Here is a 23339-nt window from a genome sequence, read left to right on the forward strand (position 1 = left end):
AATGCAAAAAATTACTTCATCCTCAATTACTGCTCAGTTGTTGCTAAGACCGTTGGACACAAGTGAGTTAACATTTCTGTCTGTTTTGAGGTCACTACCGCTTAATGTGTATTTACTGATTATCAGGTAGACTTTAGCTTTCTGATTATTTTTAGCTGAAGTAAGAGAAACCTCATGGTTGATTGTTAAAAGGGAACTTTTTTTTGAATTGTAGCCTGTTAGCCACTGGTGAGTTGCAGAGAGATGATCATTTGGAGCTAACTTACTTGCCTTTACTGGTTTCAACATTTTAAGTTCCCACAAGGATACGTGGTGTTGTCTCACTAGGACAATGGTAAACAAAAGGAAGATGGTCACAAGATCACATGCAGGAAGGATTGGTATCTCCAAATGTTGCTCCAATTAAAATTCAATCTATGCTGTATGAAACCCCTAGCATCCTTGATTTAGAGCTTTGGAAGACTCAAAGTTATGGAGATGCCAAGTCCTTTTAGGCACTCAGCTCCTGGCGTATAATTCATAAAATGAAGTTGTATCATTAGGCTCCCTGTTCAACACATGGAGGAGAGAGATGCTTAGGAATGAGGTTTATAAGATGGCAAGTGGGAGAAATGTTGAAGAAAGTGGACTTCTTGAAATTCTGTCCCTTTCTGGAACTTGTATGCTCAACTCTGAGCCCACAGAGGGGAACTTATGTCATATGGTGATTATAATAGACAGCAGGTTTGCTCGGAGTTAGTCTAAATCCTCCTTCAGGGTGAAAAAATGGCTCATTCTTCTCTTTTCAAACCCAACCACGCTAGTGTTGCAGCCCATCTTTTTATATAATATTCTAGATGTTGAGGTATTTACCCATGAAGGATGAAGACTTGGTTCGCTTCTCTCCTGAGCCTCAGGTGTACTTCAAACCCACATTTCTTACCCTCCCAAGACAATGCTGTACCCATCAGTTCATAGCCTGGTCTCAAAGCTACGTAAGGTAGTCATTCTGCTAAAATTATGCCATTATGTGAGGAAGAATTTTTGTTCGTCTATCCATCTTACTATAGTCACCAGCTATTCTTATCCGTAATGAAGAAACAGATGACAGAAAATGCATGTTTAACACTAATCAGAACTTGAACTTTTGAAATGGTACAGCCTGACTTGCTTGGTGTAACCTAGAAACCTGAAATAATGGGAATCTGTATTTCGTACTGTCTTTGGCAGTTGCACTTGACGTGGAGCAAGACCTTTTGCGCAATTAGAAGAACCACAGTGAACTAGAAACAGAGAGGAACATCTTAACATTTGACTTTTGTATTTTGCTTGCATTAAAGGTATTGAGCAGATTTTTTAGGAGTCAGATTAGTTTTGTTGAAGACTGTTTTCTCAAAAGCGATAGTAACCCATTGTGTAATTGGTCCAATTAAACACTTGCTTAAGCTTTTCTAGCTTGGCAAAAGCTGGAATTATCAAAATTCCTAACAAGATAATAGAAACCTGTATTCAGGAAAGGGATTATTTAGTTCTTAAGAGAGGTTATGCAATCGTAACAGCACAGAGACAGAGAGGGTATCTCGTAATTAATGTTGTTGTTTGTACTGCCAGTTCCATGAGATGGTCTTGGTCCCAGTGGCGTTACCAGTTGACAAGTGTCCACACCACAGTGCGGCACTGCTATAAATGGCATTAATTGGCATTCTTCTTGTCAGGCTTTGCACGGAGGTTGAATGAGCCATAGCAATTGAACAACTGTTTCGGCATCTTTAGGGCTTTTCCTGGGGTCAGTCGAGGCAAGTCGTCTGGTTGGTGTGGGGAAGCTTGAGTCATGTACATGAGCAAGGGAATCCATAGGAAAATTGAGGAATATAAATCTGCTATCCTTCATGAGTGGAATTTAACATAATAGCTTTTTCCTGTCTACCAGGTAACTCCTTATATGATGGAGTTATAAGAAAAGCTGGAATTCATGTAGACCTTCTAAATAGCATCACAGTAGTTTAGTGCTAATTAACTGTAGAACTTTGTCACAAAAGGAGAGTTTAAAAATTTTTGCTCCTAATTTATTACAAATTAGAGGCAAAATGTATTAGGGGAGTCATTTTATTAGCTTAATTTATATTGATTCTTGTTTCAGTTGTGGGAGAGTCAGTGAAAACATTGCAGGTTTGTATGTCTGTTGTATAAAAGATAATTTTTCAGGAAGATTTGTAGGAGGAAAATAAGCATGATTGGGGGCTGGTTTTTTTTCTTCTTTTTGTTAACAGAATAAGTAGCAGGAAATTCCACAGAAAATTAATACTTGCTGAAGAACTTTAAAATACTTGTGGAAGAACTTTAAAAGTGCCTTATGTAATATTCATTCACATTGGCTAGGATATAAGCCTCTTCCCATGGTATGAACACTGATAAGAAGAATATAAATTAACAGTAACGGTGTTGCTATCTCTAAATTACATCCTAAAGGTACATCACGTAGACAGAATAGAAATATGCAAATTTGCTCAGGAATTTGTATTTGGCAACGGAAATGTGAATCAGAGCAGCTAGCTGTCCTCAAGCGAGATTGGATTAAAATACACTGCCTCTAATCAGTGTTGCCTGAGTTATCTATGTACTTGCATCCAAAAGGTAGGTGTGTCACTGGCTTTTTTTAACATCCTAGCTAATAATTTATACATTAGAGAGAATAGTCTGCTTATTTATTAATTCTTCTAACCAGTAGGTGCTTGCAAACACTGAAAGGAACTGGAAGGAATACAAAAAGACTGGGTTAAAACACTGGAATTTGGTGTGGATAGTGAAAGTTATATTCGTCAAAGAAAATTCAAATATCTATATAGAACAGAAGAATAATTTCAGTTTTATGAATTAGGTAGACAGCTGGTGCTAATTGTGCAGAGATAATTACAAGAGTTAATTATGTAAGCTGTTGTGATTTATGGGCTAAGGACAGTGGCAAATTACTTAAGCTGATAGAGAAAATTGAAGAACGATTATTATCAAAAAAGGGGTTACATTAAGGACTGAATCGTGCTCAGCAGAACATCTGTGTTCACAATTATATTGGTGTAATGAAAAAAAAAACCCATTTTTTTTACGTAGTACTAGAGAATAAGCACAAATATGGAAAAACCCTGAGTTGGCTGTTCTCTGTTTTGTTTGTGAACAGAGAAGAAGTAGTTGTTGAAAGTGTTCTCTACTGTATTTTGTTCAATAATATCTTGTAGTTGGATTAGGATTACCTAATGAGCTACTGCTGAGGGCCCTATTATAAAGGAAGTTTATGGTGTGCAGAGTTGGGAATATATAAAGCAAAGTCCCATGTGTTTTTGCTCTGGTTCTGGATGGTGAAAGTGAAGAAGGTCACGAACACAGTGTTCTCTACTTCATTTTGAGCAAAGAATTGAATCTGATCTTCCTACAGCCATGCCAGTGCTTTAACCCATGCCAGTGCTTTAACTCATAACACAATCTGTTTCTCTCACAAAGTATTTTGAAAGGTCTCTATTTCACCCTGCTGCCAAAGGAAACAAGTAAAGAAAACCCAACCCCGAGACAGTTAGGAAAATGAAATCCTTGTTTTCCAGTCAGCTGTAGTGATTTTTTTTTTTTTTTTGACGAAACAAACTTCTTTCAGAAACTGGAAGATTTTGAAAAACAACGCTGAAGGGGATACTATTAGTGTAACCAGTGAGGCAATAAGATAGTGCATTCAAGTGGAAGGGTAGCCTTATATCTAGAAGCAAAAGGGCCCTTACACTAAAATGTCAGGGCTGTCTTTTTTCAGGTCATTGAGTGTTTCCAGCAGCGTGGTGATATATGAGTGTATGAGAAGAGAGGAATAACTTGTAGCTGTTCACATTCGGGAAGTGCCACTGGGAAGAAAAAGTAATATTTACTTGAAAATAGGGGCGACGTAGGGGAGAATAGTGAAATTTCTTGCAAATAATTAATGATCTTTCAGAGAAACCCTTTTACATTGATTTCACTTGTTGCAGCCAAACCAAAGTATTTGTGTGAATGGTTTTCATAATGTGCATGTTTGCATAGCCAAGTTTGATTTATCTGCTTTGGTTTATTAATAGCAAGCAAACAGCTAAATGCTGTCCACCTTCTGAAACGCCCCAACAGCCTCTGTCATTGATTTAAAAAAATCATAGAGTCACAGAATCATAGAATGATTTGGGTTGGAAGGGACGTTTAAAGATCATCTGGTCTGGTCCCCTTGCCATGCATAGGGATGTCTTCCACTAGGATCAGGTTGCTCAAAGCCCAATCCAACCTCATGTTGAATACATCCGATGATAGGGCATCCACAACTTCTCTGGTCAACCTGTTCCAGTGTCTCGCTGCCCTCATCATAAAAAAATTTTCTTCTTTATATCTAATCTAAATCTACCCTCTTTTCGTTTAAAACCATTACCCCATATCCTGTCACTACAGGCCCTGGTAAAAGTCTTTTTCTGTCTTTCTTATAAGCCCCCTTTAAGTACTGAAAGGCTGCAATAAGGTCTCCCACAAGCCTTCTTTTCTCCAGGCTGAACAACCCCAACTCTCTCAGCTTGTCTTCACAGTTGAGATGTTCCAGCCCTCTGACCATCTTCATGGCCTCCTCTGGACCCGCTCCAACAGGTCCCATGTCTGTCGTGTGCTGGGGGCCCCAGAGCTGGACGCAGTATTGCAGGTGGGGTCTCACAAGAGGGAGTAAAATCACCTCCCTCAACATCCTGGCTGCACTTCTGATGCAACCCAGGATACGATTGACTTTCTAGGTTGTAAGCACACATTGCTGGCTCATATCTAATTTTTCATCCACAAGTATCCCCAAGTCCTTCTCCGAAGGGCTCTTCTCAATCCTTTCATCACCCAGTCTGTATAGAAACAATAATAACAAGGCATCAGTCCTAGGTGAGTGATGAGTGACAAACCACAAGGATTAGTAGTGTAATTAAAAAAAGTGCATTATCAATATTTTCCTCAAAAAAAAAGTGTCAATATAAGTATATTTTGTGATGTGGTTATGGAAAATCTTGAATAACTAATGCAATTCAAGCAGATATTGAGGAAATAGAGGGGGGAAGTATTACAATTTTTCAACTTTTGGCCCATGCATTTCAGAAATTGGTAGGAAAGACAGTTTAATTCACAGAGCCAGGGATGTTTTCCTATGAGCTGTAGCTGCTGACTGGGGATTAATTTGATGAGTATGTGATCTAGCTCTATCCCCTTTCACTTCTGGCATCCCTGCCCGCACATGACCTCTACAATAGGGAAATCCATGCTAATAGAATTTTCTGCTTTTAGCAAAGACATCCTCACCTTTCTTTTGTGCTGCTGGAGCTGTGTAAGGAAGACTTAATTCAGGATGGGACTGAACTATTAATTAGTGAAGTTCTATTTTTCCAACAGAGATCTGTGCTAGAACTGTGAGAAGCTTCTTTAATAAAATAAGAGAGCAAAGTTCCCTAGTGTGATCACAAAGCCAGGATCATTCTAGGCTTGCTAAATGAGCTTATGGTAATTATCAAGTGAATATATTTGATAATTGTACAAAATTTTGGGTGCCGTCTGCATTAATTAGTAACAGAAGCTGATAGAGACATTCTTTCCTTTGTACCAGCATAGGTGGGATAAGATATTTAAAATAAACCAGTTAGCTTTAAAGGCTTGCCAGAAAACTGAGCTATGTTCTTGTCTTGTCTTTTTTCCTTTTTATTTTTTTTTTAAACACAATTACAGTTAAAATGTTCTGGGTAGACACTTCTGGAAAAAGTCAAGTGTAGTGTCAATAAGATAACAAGTTATTTTTTTTTTTTCTTTTTATCATACAACTTAATGTAAGTTATAGGTTGATATGTGGCTTTTTTAAAAGGGGACAGTAGCTAATATGTCATGTTTTTTTCTGTCACTGGTATAAGAAGTCTTCCTCCTCCCTTCCCTTCTCCCAGTACGGCTGACTTTTCTGAATGGTACTTCTTATTTTGGAAGAGACTGCTTTCTTAGCATTTCAAACTGGTAATTTAATGTAATTTAAAAGAAGCTGACACAAGGTGGGCAAAACTGCAGGATGCCGGTTTTTAGGAGTGGTTTTCTTCCTGTAAGGGCTGTGTATTATGCAGAACTCAACCTGTTAGTGCGAAGACTGGAGTCCAGAATTGCCCTTTCCCAAGTGAATGTCCTAACCCCACACTGAGAATGATTCCTCTCCTTGCTTGCTGCCTTCTACCTCTTGCTGCATGATGGTCCAACTTTGTCTCTAAACTTTGTTTAGAGAGAAGAAAAGCCCACCATTCCAGTTAGTGTACGGTTCACTGATTACAATACCTCCTTGGGAAGTGGGAGATCTCCTTTGCGTCAGGACGGTCCAAACTTCTACTTTCCTTTGCTCTTTTTATTAGCTATAAATTCAGTCTAGCACATTCCAATCAAATCTGTCGTTATCTCAAACCCTTCTAGCCCCATGTTGGGCACCAAAAAGGACTGTCGTAGTTTAACGCCAGCTGGCAACTAAGCCCCACTCACCCACTCGCTCAGTCCCCCGTGGTGGGATGGGGGAGAGAATCAGAAAAGTGAGAAAACTCATGGGTTGAGATAAAGACAGTTTAATAGGTAAAGCAAAAGCCGTGCATGCAAGCAAAGCGAAATAAGGAATTCATTCACTACTTCCCATCGCCAGGCAGGTGTTCAGCCATCTCCAGGAAAACAGGGCTCCATCACGCGTAACGGTTACTTGGGAAGACAAATGCCATCACTCCCAACGTTCCCCATTACCTCCTTCTTCTCCCAGCTTTATATGCTGAGCAAAACGTCATATGGTGTGGAATATCATAGAATCATTTAAGTTGGAAAAGACCCTTAAGATCATCAAGGCCAGCCATAAACCTAACCCTGCCAAGTCCACCCCTAAACCATGTCCCTAAGTGCCTCATCCACACATCTTCTAAATACCTCCAGGAATGGGGACTCAACCACCTCCCTGGGCAGCCTCTTCCAGTGTCTGACAACCCTTTCAGTGAAGAAATTTTTCCTAATATCCAGCCTGAACCTCCCCTGGCGCAACCTGAGGCCATTTCCTCTTGTCCTGTTGTTACTCACCTGGAAGAAGAGACCAACACCCACCTCTCTGCAACCCCCTTTCAGGTAGTTGTAGAGAGCGATGAGGTCTCCCCTCAGCCTCCTCTTCTCCAGACTGAACAACCCCAGCTCCCTCAGCCGCTCCTCATCAGACTTGTGTTCCAGACCCCTCACCAGCTTCGTCGCCCTTCTCTGGACACGCTCCAGCACCTCAATGTCCTTCTTGTAGTGAGGGGCCCAAAACTGAACACAGGATTCGAGGTGCGGCCTCACCAGCGCCGAGTACAGGGGCACGATCACCTCCCTACTCCTGCTGGCCACACCATTTCTGATACAGGCCAGGATGGCGTTGGCCTTCTTGGCCACCTGGGCACACTGCTGGCTCATATTCAGCCGGCTGTCAGCCAGCACCCCCAGGTCCTTTTCCACTGGGGAGCTTTCCAGCCACTCGTCCCCAAGCCTGTGCCATATCCCTTTGGTCAGCTGTCCCGGCTGTGTCCCCTCCCAACCTCTTGTGCACCCCCAGCCTACTCGCTGGTGGGGTGGTGTGAGGAGCAGAAAAGGCCTTGACTCTGTGTAAGTGCTGCTCAGCAGTAACTAAACCATCCCTCTATTAACAACACTGTTTCCAGCACAAATCCAAAACACAGCCCCACACTAGCTACTATAAATAAAATTAACTCTACCCCAGCCAAAACCAGTACAGGCCATCATATTAAGTTCACAGAATATTTTAGGGGACCCTGAATAAAATTTGCTTTATAAATGAAAATCATTGTACATATCCTTGCATGAGTTTTTCCTTATATTCACTTTGAAACTCTCTTGTTTCAACTTGTGCCTGTCTGTCTTTTATTGGAGACCCCAAAACTGGACATGATATTCAAGGTGTGTGGGGGCACGCTGCTGACAGCTTGCTGTCTGGGAAGGTCCCTCAGGTCCCTGGAAGCAGATTTGCTCCCCAGCCAGTCACTCACTCCCCTGTCTTATTGCCAGGGCTTCCTCCTTTACTGGTGCAGGACTTTGCACTTGGCCTTGTTGACTTCCAGAGGGTTCTTCTCAGGGACAACCCTGCTGTGAAGCATATCGCCTGATCCCCCCAGTCCATCATCTGCAACTGCATTGCAGTCATTGATAAATTCAGAATGTGGATGTTTTTTGGAAGAACATGTATTTATATGTGCAATTTATAATATGGGGCAGAGATTTCAATTTGTACTTTTGTTAAAAGTAGCTGAAAGATATGTATGTTAAAATAAATCTGGGCGCAGTGTGTTTTCTTTTTCTTTTTTTTAAGGAAATTCACTTCCAATGTTTGCTTCTAGATTGTCTCTGAAATGAATGAATAGTATAATTTTGATCAAATTAGTTTGGGACCCTGATTCAGCAAAATAATTAGTTTTATCTATTAAGTTCATTTACGTGGATGTGATACTGAGTAATTTTCCAAGCAGATTGAAGTGTCTGGAATAGAGGAACGACATTAAATCATAGACTGGAGACATGATGTGTACAAGGTCAGAGACTGAAGTGACGATGCTGGGACTAGAATAGCTGTCTTCTCTCTGCTGTCCTCATCCTCAGGACATGTTACAGCAGGAGATGTTAAGATGTTCTAGTGGTGCACACTGAAGGTTATATTGCTCTTCTTTCCTTTGTAGTTTCTATAAAGAAATACCTTTTCATTAATCTACATCAGCCTTTTCTTTGATCTTAGAGTTTTGTTTTTTTTTTTCTTCCGAAGTAATTTGTTTTCATGGAAAAATATTTTAGGTTTATCTGAAAGTTCCAAACATTTAAGTTGATTTTTTTTTTTTTTTTTTTCAAAAAATAGTAATGTGAAAAATCTAACTGTTCCTGCTGGTGTTTTCCTAACCTAGAGCGTAAGAGAAAAAGAAAAGAGTTTAGTCACCCGTAATTTGAATTATTGAAGTGGATTCTGTCAACAAAATCAGGAACTACAGTGTCTCCATCTGTTTTAAATATTTAGAAACAAAAAGGCAGGCTACTAGGGTTTCATATAAGCCCATGAATATTTCCAGAGAAGGAGTGTCCCCAATATGGCCTAATTATTGTACTAATCTCAAATTGCAGAACTAAATTAGAAATAGCTACATACCGGAAAAAAAAATAAAAATTGAGACTAGTAACTAGTAGTTATAAAATGCATTCATTCACTTTCTTCTTATTGTATTCAATGGAATTCAAATATATATAAAACTGATCTGAGAGTCCAGTTAGACTCAAGATTTGTCTTTCATTTTTGTGTGAATGATCTTACCTGTGTGTGCCAGGTCACCTCTTTGTAAGCAAAATAAAATAAAATAAAAACCCAAACCAAACTAGCATCTGAACACTCTTGTTTAGAAAGTAGTGAGATGTTGTTATTCATGTATTTCATGGTTGTAGATCTCCATTGTTTAAAATTTATAAGCCTTTGCTTCAAATTTACAAATCATTGAGGTACATTGGCAAACAATGTCTCTAACACCATTTGTGAGCTTGTGTTCTCTTTCTAGCACGTCTTACATGATTTCATGATTCTGTTTGAGGCTGAGATTATATTTGAGGCTGAGCTTTTGACATACTAGAGACTTTTTAATGGTTTTTTTTGTGTTTGGTTTTTTTTAATGCTAGAAACAAAATGAAATAAGAAAAACAGCAGCAAAACTTTTATGAGGGAATTGGGTTCAAGAAGAATACGCCAACATTTCCTTTTGAAAAAGATGATTTACTTTGGGGATGCTCTTTTCTACATGTCTATTATAAGAAGTGGTAGCAAAAGTTTCTGTCTTCTGTGGCGATTAGGAATTTCCTACGGTTGTGCTACTTGGCCTCGCAGCAGCTCAGTCCGTTAACAAAGGTTTTATGCCAGTGCTGGTTCCTCTTCATCTCTAGGAGCGGGACATGTACATCGACTTGACACAGAGATTCTTTACTGAGAAGATTCTGAGCACTGATAGATGAATGTGTACCTTTAAGTGATTTTTCTGTATTTCTGCATATTAATCAGCATAGGACAAAGCAATTGACCCATGTGAAAAAAGCGTTAAAGAAAATGTTATGAAACACTTTAATTATTTCCATATGTTTTGGAAAGTTCTGATAAACTTTTCTGATTGTTTTATGCTGCTTTGCATTACAATTGTTTGCATTTCTGTAGGTGTCCTTAATTAGATACCCATCTGCTAGGAAGAGAACTATTTAAAGCGGTGAGCATACTTTCTTTAAAAACAAACCACTCTCAGCTTTCTTCCTCTCCCCAAAAAAGGTTCCATTATCTTTTTTAAATGAATATAGATACATTTTTTTGTCTGTTTCTGTTGTAAAAATATACTAATAAGTTATTTTCAAAACTCCTTAGTTTTATTATGGGTACAGAGAGAAAACGCTCCCAATATATGTTCCAAAATAAATCAATATTTATTTCTCATTTCTTAATTTATTGCACCTGTGATGTGCCCTTGGAGGCACCTCCGAGCTTGCTGCATAAGGTGCCCGTCTCCTAACTAGTCCCTTCTTGGGAATTCAGCAAAGCACTCTCTGTACATTGTCTGGGTTACACACATCTGCAGTTCACTCTGCCTATGTAAGAAAATCTGAAGTTTGTGTTTGTCCTTATGCTTTCTTGGGAAAAAAAAAAACCCAAAACCAAACAGTGATAACTGATGGCCAGCCAGCTCCCATTAAACAAAACACGCATAATTAAAATTGATTTATGTTCAATCGAATACTCTTTCTTTTGCATATTACATGCTTACCCATTCAAGAAATGGATTTTTGCAGGACTTGCCTCATACTTACCAGTTGTAGGAGGAAGGCCTCTCTTGTCACTCAACGCAGTTGGTGTAAATTAAATCAGGATATCTACTTTTCTAAGTACGTTTTATTTAAAATTGCCTGGAGGTAATTGTTGTATTATGAAGGCTGTATGTAAAACGGTTTGCTGGTTCTGCTGAGACCATTGTACTAGTAAATCCAACACGTAGCAACATTTTGTTAAAGAACACACACACGCCGTATCTCTATCTATATCTAAAAATACATATTTATATATGCTACCAAAACAATTTGGAGATTATCATGGTAAAATATCTGTTCAGGGTTTATTTCAATTAATTTAGCAATCTCATGCTTATTTGCTTGTTCTCAATCTGATTTTCTAGGTTCCCTTCTGTGTCAACGATGTCTCATTGATTGTCTATCTCTAGGCACAAATTTATTGTATTCTACGACAGCTGTGGTCCTTATTCCCGTGCATTGACTGCATTAGTTCAGTACTTGTAGATGATCTTACAATAGGTGTGTAACTTTTTCATAGGTAAAGTTAGGTGAAAAGAATCTCACCTGGTAGTTGAATCGTGCACTGAAGGAGCAGACTTGCAGTAACACTGATTTTGATAATTTTTAATGGGAAACTGAAATTTCAGGGTACCAAAAGAAGTCTGCAATCCAACTAACTTCTGTGTCTTCACAGGACTTCAGCAGTTCTTCTGCCAGCTACCACTTCTTTGTGCTTGTGCTATTTCGAGCACATTTTTAGCTATTGTCCCCTGCATCTACCTGATAGAGATCTATGAAATAGTCTGATTTGACTTAATTTATTGACCACCTTTTCTTTACTTCAGATCTTTTTCTTCTCTATACTATCGGAACTATTCTGGCAGTCTAGTTCTACTTTGTTCAATAAGTCCAAATAATTAAGATCAAGTTCCGACATTATTCTCTTCATCTTTGGGTCTCCTGTGTGAATTTCAGCATCTGCTTAAACAATTTTATTGCCTGCTCTGTGTGAAAGCTTTTTGTAGTCATCCCGATGGTGTGCTGGACAAATCCATTCCATTTGCTAAACCTGAGTTAGGTTACAAAGGTAGCCTAGTTTGGTTAGGTATAAAATTCTAAAATCCTCAAATAGACAATGATTAACCACAAAAGCATCTTCAGGAAATTTCATGAAGAATAATTTCAAGGGAAAACTAATAAAGAAAATATTATTTCTAAATATAAATACTGAAAAAAACCCCAGATGATGGAAGAATATTACCTTCCTGTAGCCAGGCAGACTCCTTCCTGAAAGAAGGCTTTGTAACATATTTTTTTCACCCAGTACATTCATGCATATGCATATGGTGTTTTTAAGCCCTGATAATATCTTTTTTTTCTTCTTCTTCAATAGTCTGTAGCTTTTAGATGTGATTTGTTAAAAAAAATCTAGCTCAAAGAGCAAAAAAATGTAGCACAAACAGTATGACACCAGGTCACAACTGTACCAAACACCTCGTCACGCTTCTTGTAATAGGGATGGGATGACAGTGAATTTTTATGCTTCGTTTTGAAATCTTTTCCTTTGTAGTGCACTGTCTTTATTGCAAAGTTTTTTATTTTCTTACAGTAAATTTCTGGGTTAGCACACTGATATGTCACTTCAACTGCCCTTGGTTTGTATGCCGGCCAGGATACAAAGATTACGGAGCCATTGCTATTTTTTCATGCATCTAACACCTGATGATATCTGATTCAGTATTCCTGTTTTAAGGAAAGGCAGCCTTTTACAGCTGGAGCGATAAAAGATTTTTATGGTCCAGCAAACAGCTGTGGTATAGACAGTGCTGTATTGTTAAGCTTTGTGGTTAAAGTTTCCAACCACTTTATCGACAGCTCAATAAGGAATTCCTTCAGGAGAGTTTACAATCATGGAAGCAGATTTTCTTTCTTTTTAAATACTGGGGAGAAACTGGGATCATTTCGCTGTCCGCTGTTGTCTTATGCCAATATATTATAAATATACTGGAGCAATATTAAACTGCAAAGTTTTAACCTGTATAATAGCAGGAGCTACTCATTCCTTAATGTCTGGAAAAGAGCCACAATGTTTTTGTCACCACTTGAGTGTAACTGGAAGTAATGATCTCAAGGGACGATTGTTTTTTGAGTGGTTTCTGACCCACACGCATTACGTTTTCATTTTATTGGCTTACTCATTTTTTAAAAATGAAAAACAATGACAAAGATGATGCTTTAGCACCAATGGCCTTCCATACCTGTTTCTTATCATCTTCTCCTTCGCTGCTTGACTGTGATTTGCTTAGCCCAGACTAAAGAGAGGTTAAAAGGAAAAACCTTTTCTGAGGTATGTGCTGCCATGCTTTGGATTTTAAACTTTAAATTTTATTTATTCAATAGATGTGACCATTACATCATTTCAACGGTAAAGAAAATAGTGGGGACATTGAATTAGGTGGCCATCTATTGTGCTATTAATAGCTGAAGAATCGTTCAAACTGACAAAAACTTGTTTTTCCTTTCCCAAAGGTAACAACGCTTGTTAACACAAGCAATAAAGGACCATCTGGCAAAAAGAAAGGGCGCTCTAAGAAGGCTCATGTGTTGGCTGCATCTGTAGAGCAGGCCACTCAAAACTTCTTGGAAAAAGGAGATCAGATTGCTAAAGAGAGCCAGGATCTCAAGGAGGAATTGGTTGCTGCTGTAGAGGATGTACGCAAACAAGGTATGTGGAACAAAATGCTTCACCAGCTAACTGTTTTATTTGATGCTTTTCAAGATTTTTTCCAAAACAAGTGTATCAGCTGCTCTGATAATGTAATTAAAACTATGTCCTATTTTACAGTATATCTGTAATATGGCATCTAAGTATTAAAACAGCTATACCTTCATGAATGGCAATGAGTATAAAGAATGTTCTAACTTTGGTAAAAAAATGTAGGTGTTTTTTTTTTCCTTTTAGCTGCTCTATCACCAAATAGTAAACTCAAATATTATTTAGCAGCCGTGCCGCCCAGTGCTAAAGCTTATTGTTTAATTTTCAACTTGCTTTTTATTCTGCTATGTAACAAAATGACATGATTTTTTCACTTTGCTAAATTTGAGCAGGGGTTTAAAGTCTGGGGATGCGATTTAGAATTAGGATTATGGTGCATACCTTTCTGAACAATCTAACAACTATCAACCAAATAGTGCAGCAATATAGAATTACTTGTGGTTTCAAGTATATATTGAAATATATACAAAGATTAACAAAGTCTGAAAATATATAGATTTTATTAAAATATTAAATTTTAAATATAAAAATTTTAAATATTAAACCAATTAAACCTGGGTGTTGGTGATAATAAGATAAATGTTAACATTAATTTGCATACTGCATAGGTTAAACTGCCAGTTTAAAGATAGTCAATGTTACAAAAAATGCCTCGTTGGGCATGGGACTCAGGTGTGGGATAACAACATTTTCTTTACTGGCAGAAATAATCCTGGTTTTGCATGATTTAATATTTGAAGTTTAAATTGGTACTATAAGAAAACTGCTTTCAAATAAGGCTTTGAAATTTTAGAAATATCATGGATATCCATCATATTATGGGTAACATCTGGCAATTTTCCTTCAAAAGGTAAAATGTATGTCAGATGCCTTCAAATTTACATATGCGGTAAGGGAAAAATATGCTTTCAATATACGCTCATAACAAAACTTTTCCCTTTTATTGACTTTGATTGTAATTATCTTTATTGCATCAGAATTAAGTACCTTTCAGGTTTTTTCCATTGTAAATCCTGTCATCTAAAGATACCATCTGCCAGTATCATCAGTTCTGGGTTTTAGAACAATACTGGCAGATCTCCAACTGAGATTTCTAAAGGACTCTAAAAGACTTAGGTATGAAATACTGATTTTCAGTGAGTTAGTCCCCCAGCACTTGTATGATGTTTATTCTGAGTTCGTGAAGATTGGACTGAAATGATCATATGATCAGGCAGGGTTAAAATCTTGTATATATAAACGCTGATTAGTGAATATTCCAGTCTGTTCCATCCTGAGGCTGTTTCTTCCTCCTATCCGCTATATGTATATTTGGTTTCACTGTTTTCCTGTTCCTACGTGTTTTGGGTTTTTTTAAATATTCAATTGCAAGTACATCAGAATAAGTTGAGTATTTGCTGTGTACTCTATGTACCGTGTTATGCCAGTATTCTGGTGGGGGTTTCTTGGGTTTTTTTGGTAGGTTTTTGTGGTTGTTGGGTTTGTTGGGTTTTTTTGTTTTTTTTTTTAATTTTGATGCTGATGCCTGGTTGCTCTGGCATAGAGTTTCATATGTCAACTACTTCACCTTCCCATTGCTTACGTTACTTATTTTGTGTTATGTTAAATTCTAGCACAGCATCTTCAGCGGTGACGCGAGTGCCCTTGTTCCCTCTGAATTTATAGCTCTCTCCCTTTGGGACTGCGATGCTGACTCAGTTTTGCTAGCGTCTCCCAAGGAGCCTTCTCCTGAGTTAGAGTCATCAACCTAAACTGTTGCGTGCTCTCTGATCTAGGCAAATATACCACCTTCATCAGCATGGTATCAGAGCTCCTTATTACCTTTCTTTATCATTAGAGCTTTGTATTAGTTAACAGTGATTTCTTTGTAGATTTGTGCTTTGTAAAGCTAGATGCATCTCGAGAGGATTTGCTGTGGAGAGCTTTGGTTTTCTTCTCAACTGAATTTCTGACTTTTTAATTGATAATAAGCCTTTTATTCTTTTTTTTTAATCAGTATTTTAAAAAAATGATGCAGGAAGCAGAGAGGAAAAAAGGTCTTAAACACTATTACGCAGAATGATACAGGCAATCATCTTTTGTTGACACTGCAGGCTAGAAAGAAGTCTGTCAGAAAAGTGGAGCAGCTTTTTTGGGTCTGTACAACATGAGTCCATAATTAGGCGAGCAGGAGACACCAAACACCGTTATTAGCACAGACGAGCCGCGTAAACTAGACCAGCCTTGGTGCAATGTGAAATGATATGTTTAGCTCAGTGACATAAAGAGCTGGATTAATGAACTGAGGCTGTGTTTTGCCAGAGCATTGCTAGTTGATTTTCTGGCAAAATTCCAGCTTGGATAATTACATCGTCAACCTAAAAATGTCTCCTGCAGTTACAGCTGGCTCTGGTGTGCTCCTCATTTCCTGCCTATATTGCTGTATACTATTACATGCTACTATAGACAGTTGTTGCAATTCATCCCGGAGAGAGTCGCTTTCCATGGATAGGTATGAAACCAATGTACTGTATCGTTTGCAAAATGCTTTGGCATGAATGTGAATGCAAAGAATATATAGCTTTAAGATGCTTGTTACTTGAATAATGTGGAAGGGTAAAATATATTTGGATAGCTGTACGAAACTCATGATCGAGAGTTTTGATTTACAAAGTTGGGTTCTAAAAAATCAACCAAGAGCAAGAAGATAGATTTTTGTTTTTAATGTGTTTTTTTAATTTCACATAATTTTATGAATAGGAGTAAGTATTTTATGCATAAAGCTCATAACTGTGTATCTATAAGTGTGTGTATGTATCCCATAATAATTCCATAATAAGAGTACTTTGACCTCATAGGTCTTAAAAATGTCAAAATATTGAAAATAAGCTTTAGTTCAAAACCATCTAAGTGAAATTACCCAATTGGTATGCCACTGAATACTTTGCTGTATGGGTATTTATTCCCATGTTGTCAGAGCTGTGCAAAAGGTCTCCCAGATGGGGAACAGATGAGACCCGGGAAATGCTGATCTTTGTCGTTCATGTCATCTTTCATTAGAGGTGAGGGAAAGCAGACAGTCTTCTGCATATTGAAATTTTGGGAGGAGTGATATTTTTGGGAGGTTTTTTGGTTATAGTAACCCTAAGAAAACTACAAAGCCTGAGAAGTGCAGGAAAGCGAAGCAGAACTCATAGAAATAAGAAAGGCAATTTGGGGAGGGGAACAGAGGCTTATGTTCTCATAGCATAGGTGTCTAAATGCAACTGCTCTTTTATTGATCATTAGAGAAGAAGGAAGTTCCCTGTGGAGGAGACATTCAGGTTGTGACTCACACAAAAATCTACAAAGAACTGCTGGTCCATTGGGCTCAGGTCTGATTAAATTTATTAAGAAACTGTCTGGGGTGCCAAGGAAAGCAAGACAAGGAAACGGATTACATTTATGTAAATTTATTTTATCTATTAAATGACTTTGGCAATGTCTATCTTGCAAGTATGTGCTAGTGACTGCCTGATTTTAATATAATTTTCCTACAAGTTTTCTGGCATATAGCTAAAACTTCCATTAAAAAGATGATTAAGTCAAGCAGCTGGTTGTTGTGCTTTAAATTTTTGCTTTTCAAGCAGGGTAGAAACAACTTTACACACTAATCTGAAATTTGGACTTCAGTAAAGGGACAGAAAATAGCTGATGATGTTTTCTGTGTTTGAAGACAGTGTAAACTTGAGGTAGATTTAATTTTTTGTTCATGCAGATTTATGCACATTGCATTAAAAGAATATGATATGTTCCATGCACTCCATGACTGTCGGTAAGCTTGAAAGTATCTATCAACATCTGACACACAAAAATGACTTGAACTGTTTTGGTAACATTTTTCTCTGTGATGGACACACTAAAAAGTAATATTTTTAATGCTTTACTTCAATGCTTTCAACTACCTAGTTTTTAAAACTTTTTAAATGAAGATTTTAAACTAAGCCCTATGAAAGTCTTCTTCCTTACTGTTCCCTCCTGTCTGCAGTTACCTTGAGAGAAAAGCAGGGAATCTTCATATCTTAGGTCGTGGGAGCAAACTGCAAAATATACACCCATAAGATGCTGGTTGTTTTTATAATAGTTTATAATGCTATTTAAGTTCATTTAAGCTCTTCTGATTTTAATGACAGCAGTATGACATGGAGAGAGATGGATTCTGTGTTGATATTTGTAATGTCACATACTCTCGCTTACAACTGTCTCAGTTTTGTGTTCCCGGGAGACTGCCGAACTCTTAGCCAAATGCACAGCATTCTTTGAGTACCCCAGTTCAACTGGCAATTTGTATTTCAGGACACCTTTCCTGAGTGTACAATTTTCTTTCAGTTAGACCTTGTTAGACCACCTGTTCCTTCCTAAAACCCAGTCCCTGCAGGGCCATCTTATCCCAAGTCTTTAAGACTTGCTGCCTGGAGGCCTTGACTTTTCCGACTGAAGCAGAAAGTCCCTGCTCAGATTTTGCCTTCCTTAAAACTTTTCCACTCTCTTTAGATTTTTGTTTTCTGCCCTCTAATCCAATCAGTTTTCTTTTTTAGCTGCATTAAAGAGAACTCATAGCAGCTGTCTCTGTTTCCCATGGAGTCTGTGCTGCTCTCGTCTATACTCCTCCCCTGTTTCCCCTCTCCTTTTCTTTGCTACCTTCATGTGGTCATACATTTATTTTGTCTTCCTTGCAATTCAGGGCCTGAAATTTGCCCTATCTCGTGGTCTTTTTAGAACTCCCATTCCCTGTTAACGCTTCCTACTTCTGTCTCCTTCTCAAACCCTAGTTCTGTATTCTCGTAAGGTTCTTCTCCTTGTCTCTTGTGTTCAGTTATTGTTTTGTAATGCAAAGTAGAAAAAAAGTAAAAATCAAATGTCTTTTTCTTAATATCTTTTTTCCCCTTTACTTTACAAACTTAACGTACCGTGTTTGTTGTCCTTGTTTTCTCCACCAGTAGATTACACTCCTCTCTGAATCCATCTCTGACCCTGGATACCTGCTTCACACTGTTCTGTTAGCCCATCCTTCTGATTGTACTTATTTTTATCCACTCCATCCCTTCTTCCCCTAAATTTCCTTCCTTTCTCACACTGAAAGCATTCCTAGTAAGCCTATCTTATTTACATTTAAGTCCAGGGTGTGAACATCTTACAGAGCATGTGTTAACTGATGCCTCAAATGTACTCACTTAGCAGAGTCATCTGCAACAGATGTTCCAGGAGCCCGGATTTACCCAATCTACTCTCTCTGCTGTCCTGATTTAAAAAAAAAAAAAAAAGAAAGAATAAAAAAAGAAAAGGTTTGTACCCATTAGTATCTAAAAGCTTTCCTGGAATAGTTTGGGTTTAACACTTAAAGTTACATTAAAAATATAAAAAAACCTTAGCTGAATACACTACACTTCAGTTCATTTGGTTAATAAGAATTCAATTAATGGATGTAGGTTTGCTGTCTCTGTCTCTCTGGTAGTTCTTCAGCATTTTTCCTAGTTTATAAAATATATGGAAGTGGAATTATTTCATAAGGGTGTTTCTGTGAAAGCCATTAAAAGACTTGTCACAACATAACTATCACTTGACGTGGGAGAGGAGGAAATTCCTTTTATAGAGAAATGATGAAGTATTGTCTGATTTCTGCATCCATTTTCAATTATGAGTCACCGAATCATAGAATCACTGTGGTTGGAAAAGACCTGTAAGATCTGTAAGATCAAGTCCAACCATCAACTAACACCACCATGCCCACTAAACCATGTCCCGCAACGCCACATCCACACGTTCCTTGAACACCTCCAGTGATGGTGACTCCACCACCTCCCTGGGCAGCTTATTCCAGTGTCTCACCACTCTCTCAGTAAAGAAATTTTTCCTAATATCCAGCCTGAACCTCCCCTGGTGCAACTTGAGGCCATTTCCTCTTGTCCTGTCGCTAGTCACTTGGGAGAAGAGACCAACACCCACCTCTCTGCAACCCCCTTTCAGGTAATTGTAGAGAGCGATAAGGTCTCCCCTCAGCCTCCTCTTCTCCAGACTGAACAACCCCAGCTCCCTCAGCTGCTCCTCATCAGACTTGTGCTCCAGACCCCTCACCAGCTTCGTTGCCCTTCTCTGGACATGCTCCAGCACCTCAATATCCTTCTCGTAGTGAGGGACCCAAAACTGAACACAGCATTCAAGGTGCAGCCTCACCAGAGCCGAGTACAGATCACCTCCCTGCTTCTGCTGGCCACACTGTTTCTGATACAGGCCAGGATGCCGTTGGCCTTCCTGGCCACCTGGGCACACTGCTGGCTCATATTCAGCCGGCTGTCGACCAACACCGCCAGGTCCTTTTCTGCCGGGCAGCTTTCCAGCTGCTCTTCCCCAAGCCTGTAGTGTTGCATGGGAGTCCCAGCAACAGGATTCCAAATGAAGGGTTGATCTGCAATTGAAGGTATTTTAAAGGTATCTCTTACTGTAATAACTAAGCACTGATTAATTTGGGGCTTTTTTGGCATTTTTCTGAGTTGTTCTGGCTGATTGTTATTCCCAAAGTCTGAGTTGAATGAACGAACTGTAGGATATTGGGTTTGAATCTGGCAAGTATGGAGAAGGAATAATGGATTCTTTAAAAAAAAAACCAAAACAAAAACAAACACCCTGATACTAATATTTTATCACTTAGAATTTGTACATAACCTGAGCTCTTGTTTCTTACCTGTGTTAGCGGCTAGAGAGATGTTTTTTAGAAACAAAATTATCTGGTCTTTTCACTGAAACCTATGTTCTCCCTGCTTTTATTTAGAATACTGTTCACTGAAGTGTATGAGAACTTATCTTTTTTTTGCTTATAGAAGTTAGTGACCACTGTTTTTAGATAGAGGAAAAAGTGTGTGTGTGTAGAAAGAAATTACTGAAAAGCAGTTGTTTTAGACAAACTAGACTTTCTACCCATTTCTGCAAGATGAAGTGAGGCTTGTGGTCAGCCCTGCTTAATGGGAGAATGAATCTTGGTCTACGCTTCTGAAAGAACCTGTGTGTATAATAAATTTGTCAATAGCATCTATGCTATTGGCAACTTGCTTTTTTCCAATCTCGCCGATGGCTCACGCCTGTCTGACAGGAAGCTTTGAGCAGGAAGATTTGAAGTCTTATATTCAGCAAATCATTGAAGCTACAGCCTGAAAATTCTATCTTGTTATTCGAAAATATTCATAATCTATTTTGAATTGCTTGTTACATTTGGAAGCAACTGCAATTGTTATTCATGTTTGCAGTGCTCATCCTAAGAAATATGGCATGCTAAATGTCGTTCTATGCAAATACTCTAATGCTAGCTCTTTCAGACCCTTTTCAAATCCGTTAATTATCTTTCAGCTCTCAGAGAATTTAGCTTCTGAAAGACATTGAAGTTCCTTTTCTAAAATCATTTAAAACACTTCTGATGAAAGAGCAGACGTTGTACAGAATCTCAAAGAGGAGTTGTACAGATAAGTAGTGTCAGGGGTTCCCAAATCCAGTGGCGAGGCTGCTGCAGCTCCATGGCCTCAGGTCCAAGCAGTAGCAAGGCTGAGCATATAGTCCCAGTAGGCACATGCACACAAACATGCGTATACAGCTCAGTTGTACATATATACACGACTGACCACACACATCAGGCATTCAGCACTCACTATTCTATGATTCTATGAAACATTGGCCCAGGTTGCCCAGAGAGGTGGTAGATGCCCCATCCCTCGAAACATTCAAGGCCAGGTTGGACGGGGCTGTGAGCGACCTGATCTGGTTGAAGATGTCCCTGCTCATGGCAGGGGGGTTGGACTAGATGACCTTTAAAGGTCCTTTCCGACCCAAACCATTTTGTGATTCTATGAAAGAAACCCAACAGCACCATGTGTCTTACACTCTTCCCCTCTCTGGCTGATTAGGATTGAAGGTCCGTTAGTGGGAAATACCTATATCCATATGTGTGGTGTAGATCCCTTGAGTAGCAGGGTTTAGCTTCTCAGTCTATCCCATAGCTGGGCCCTGGATCCTGGCCTCCACAGTTGTCCCACTCCCAAGGGCACACACAGCCACAAACACATGGAAGCAGATGTCTCAGTTGACCTCCAGACGCTGTGGTCTCTCCAGCAGCTGGAAACCAGAAAATATGGCCCAAGGCATGGCCACACAATTGCATTGACCAGCAATTTGTTTACATGCCACTAGCCCGTTTTATCCTCTTATCCCTCCATTTTCCCATGCTTGTTTCTCCCCAAATCATCTCAGTCCTTCTTTTTCCCCACCTTCGGTTCCTCCCCTAAGAAGTTCCTCCCGTTAGAAGTCTGGTGCAGTCCTAAAATGTTCTTCCCCTGCATCCTATAATGTGTCCTGTATCCTTGAGTGGGAAGCTAAAAATAGAGAAAAATTAAATGCGTACAGGTGATTTGCTGTACACATCCTTAATGGTTCAGGCAGTTGGGGAGGTCTTGACCTGGTGATGATACTGGTTCTTGGTACATCCAGCTAACTGAGAGCCTGTACTTGCTCTCTACACCATTTTCAAAGATTTATTTCTGCTACAGCTTTGGTTGGAGCTTTTCTAGTATACATTTCACTTTCCAATATTTCGTTTAAGCTCATGTTAGTTTGAATTTATGAAAGCAACTTACATCTCCCAGATGTTTTTTAGAAAGGGTAGTTGGTGTTTGATATATTGCCCAAATATGACAGTTTGAGACAGATTTTACAAAATCACCGTGATCTATGTTTGAAAAATAACATCAATTAATATATTAGGTGATTTTTCCTTTTTCACTGTATTTGTTTATATTGTTTTTACTGAAGATTTTATTACTGTCGTGACTGTAGCAGGGAAGAATTAAATTGATTTAGAATGTCAACTTCTGACAGTTGTCAAAAATTAAATTATACTCACAAATTGAAAGTTATAGACAGTGTTTCTTCCAGAAATGTTTGACTTGAATTCTAAAATCGGATCCTAAAATTACTACTTGTTTCTTTAGAAGCAATATTTCTGTTAAGTAAGGTTTTATTTGAGAAAGGATTGCAGAAATACTCCACAGTTAAAAAATAGTAATCTATCAGGGGATTGTAACTAGGGCATATTTTTCAGTAAATAATTTACTCCACCACCCATCACAGTGTAGTATTAGTATGCATGAAATTTCTGAATTCAGGTCAAATTTGGAAAATAGTTTCACTAGGATTGGAAAAAAAAAAAGGAAAAAAGTAGGGTCTTACAAATTGGAAGAGGTACCATGGGTGGTTATCTTGCCCTGTTCTGTCTTCCAGCAGTAATTCCAAAACTGGGTAGGCTTAGTCCACAGGCAGTAATCCCCAGCAGTATTAAATGTACAGCCTTTTCAATTAAGTTTTGAGATAATCACGAACAATGTTCTGCAAGAAGATTTTCTGGCATGCGTGAAATCTGTATTTAAGTCCTCCCTGTGTGTAATTCAATGTAGAGATTAGAATTGAAGTCTTTGACCCCTCAGAAGAACGCTGTTACCGTGAAGCTGTAGAGCACCATGGGATGAGCATCTTGGCCTCTCCTTTCGAAGCTGTTCTAATTTATGTGCTAGTGAAACATCATCTGGATCACAGCTGAGAGCTTGAAATCTCTGTTGATTCATTGGACAGAAATTATGAACTGAATTTCTTTTTGTTCAACCCAATATTAAGAGAAAAGAAAAAGAAAAGTTTGATTCACCCTTTGAACTAGAAAATCAGTTAT

The 23339-nt window shown here is 38.6% G+C and overlaps 1 protein-coding gene across 3 annotated transcripts in view; it reads left to right on the plus strand.

The window, feature by feature from the left end:
- The window catches only part of CTNNA2 (catenin alpha 2), a 456724-nt gene that overhangs the window by 32075 nt on the left and 401310 nt on the right, over positions 1 to 23339 (plus strand). For all 3 annotated transcript variants that reach the window (XM_059817398.1, XM_059817399.1, XM_059817400.1), the window contains exon 2: positions 13372 to 13567. In XM_059817398.1, the coding sequence (XP_059673381.1) occupies positions 13372 to 13567 (196 nt within the window). The remainder of the gene's footprint in view (positions 1 to 13371; positions 13568 to 23339) is intronic.

Source organism: Gavia stellata, chromosome 5 (genome assembly GCF_030936135.1).
Source record: "Gavia stellata isolate bGavSte3 chromosome 5, bGavSte3.hap2, whole genome shotgun sequence".
Lineage (NCBI taxonomy): Eukaryota > Metazoa > Chordata > Aves > Gaviiformes > Gaviidae > Gavia > Gavia stellata.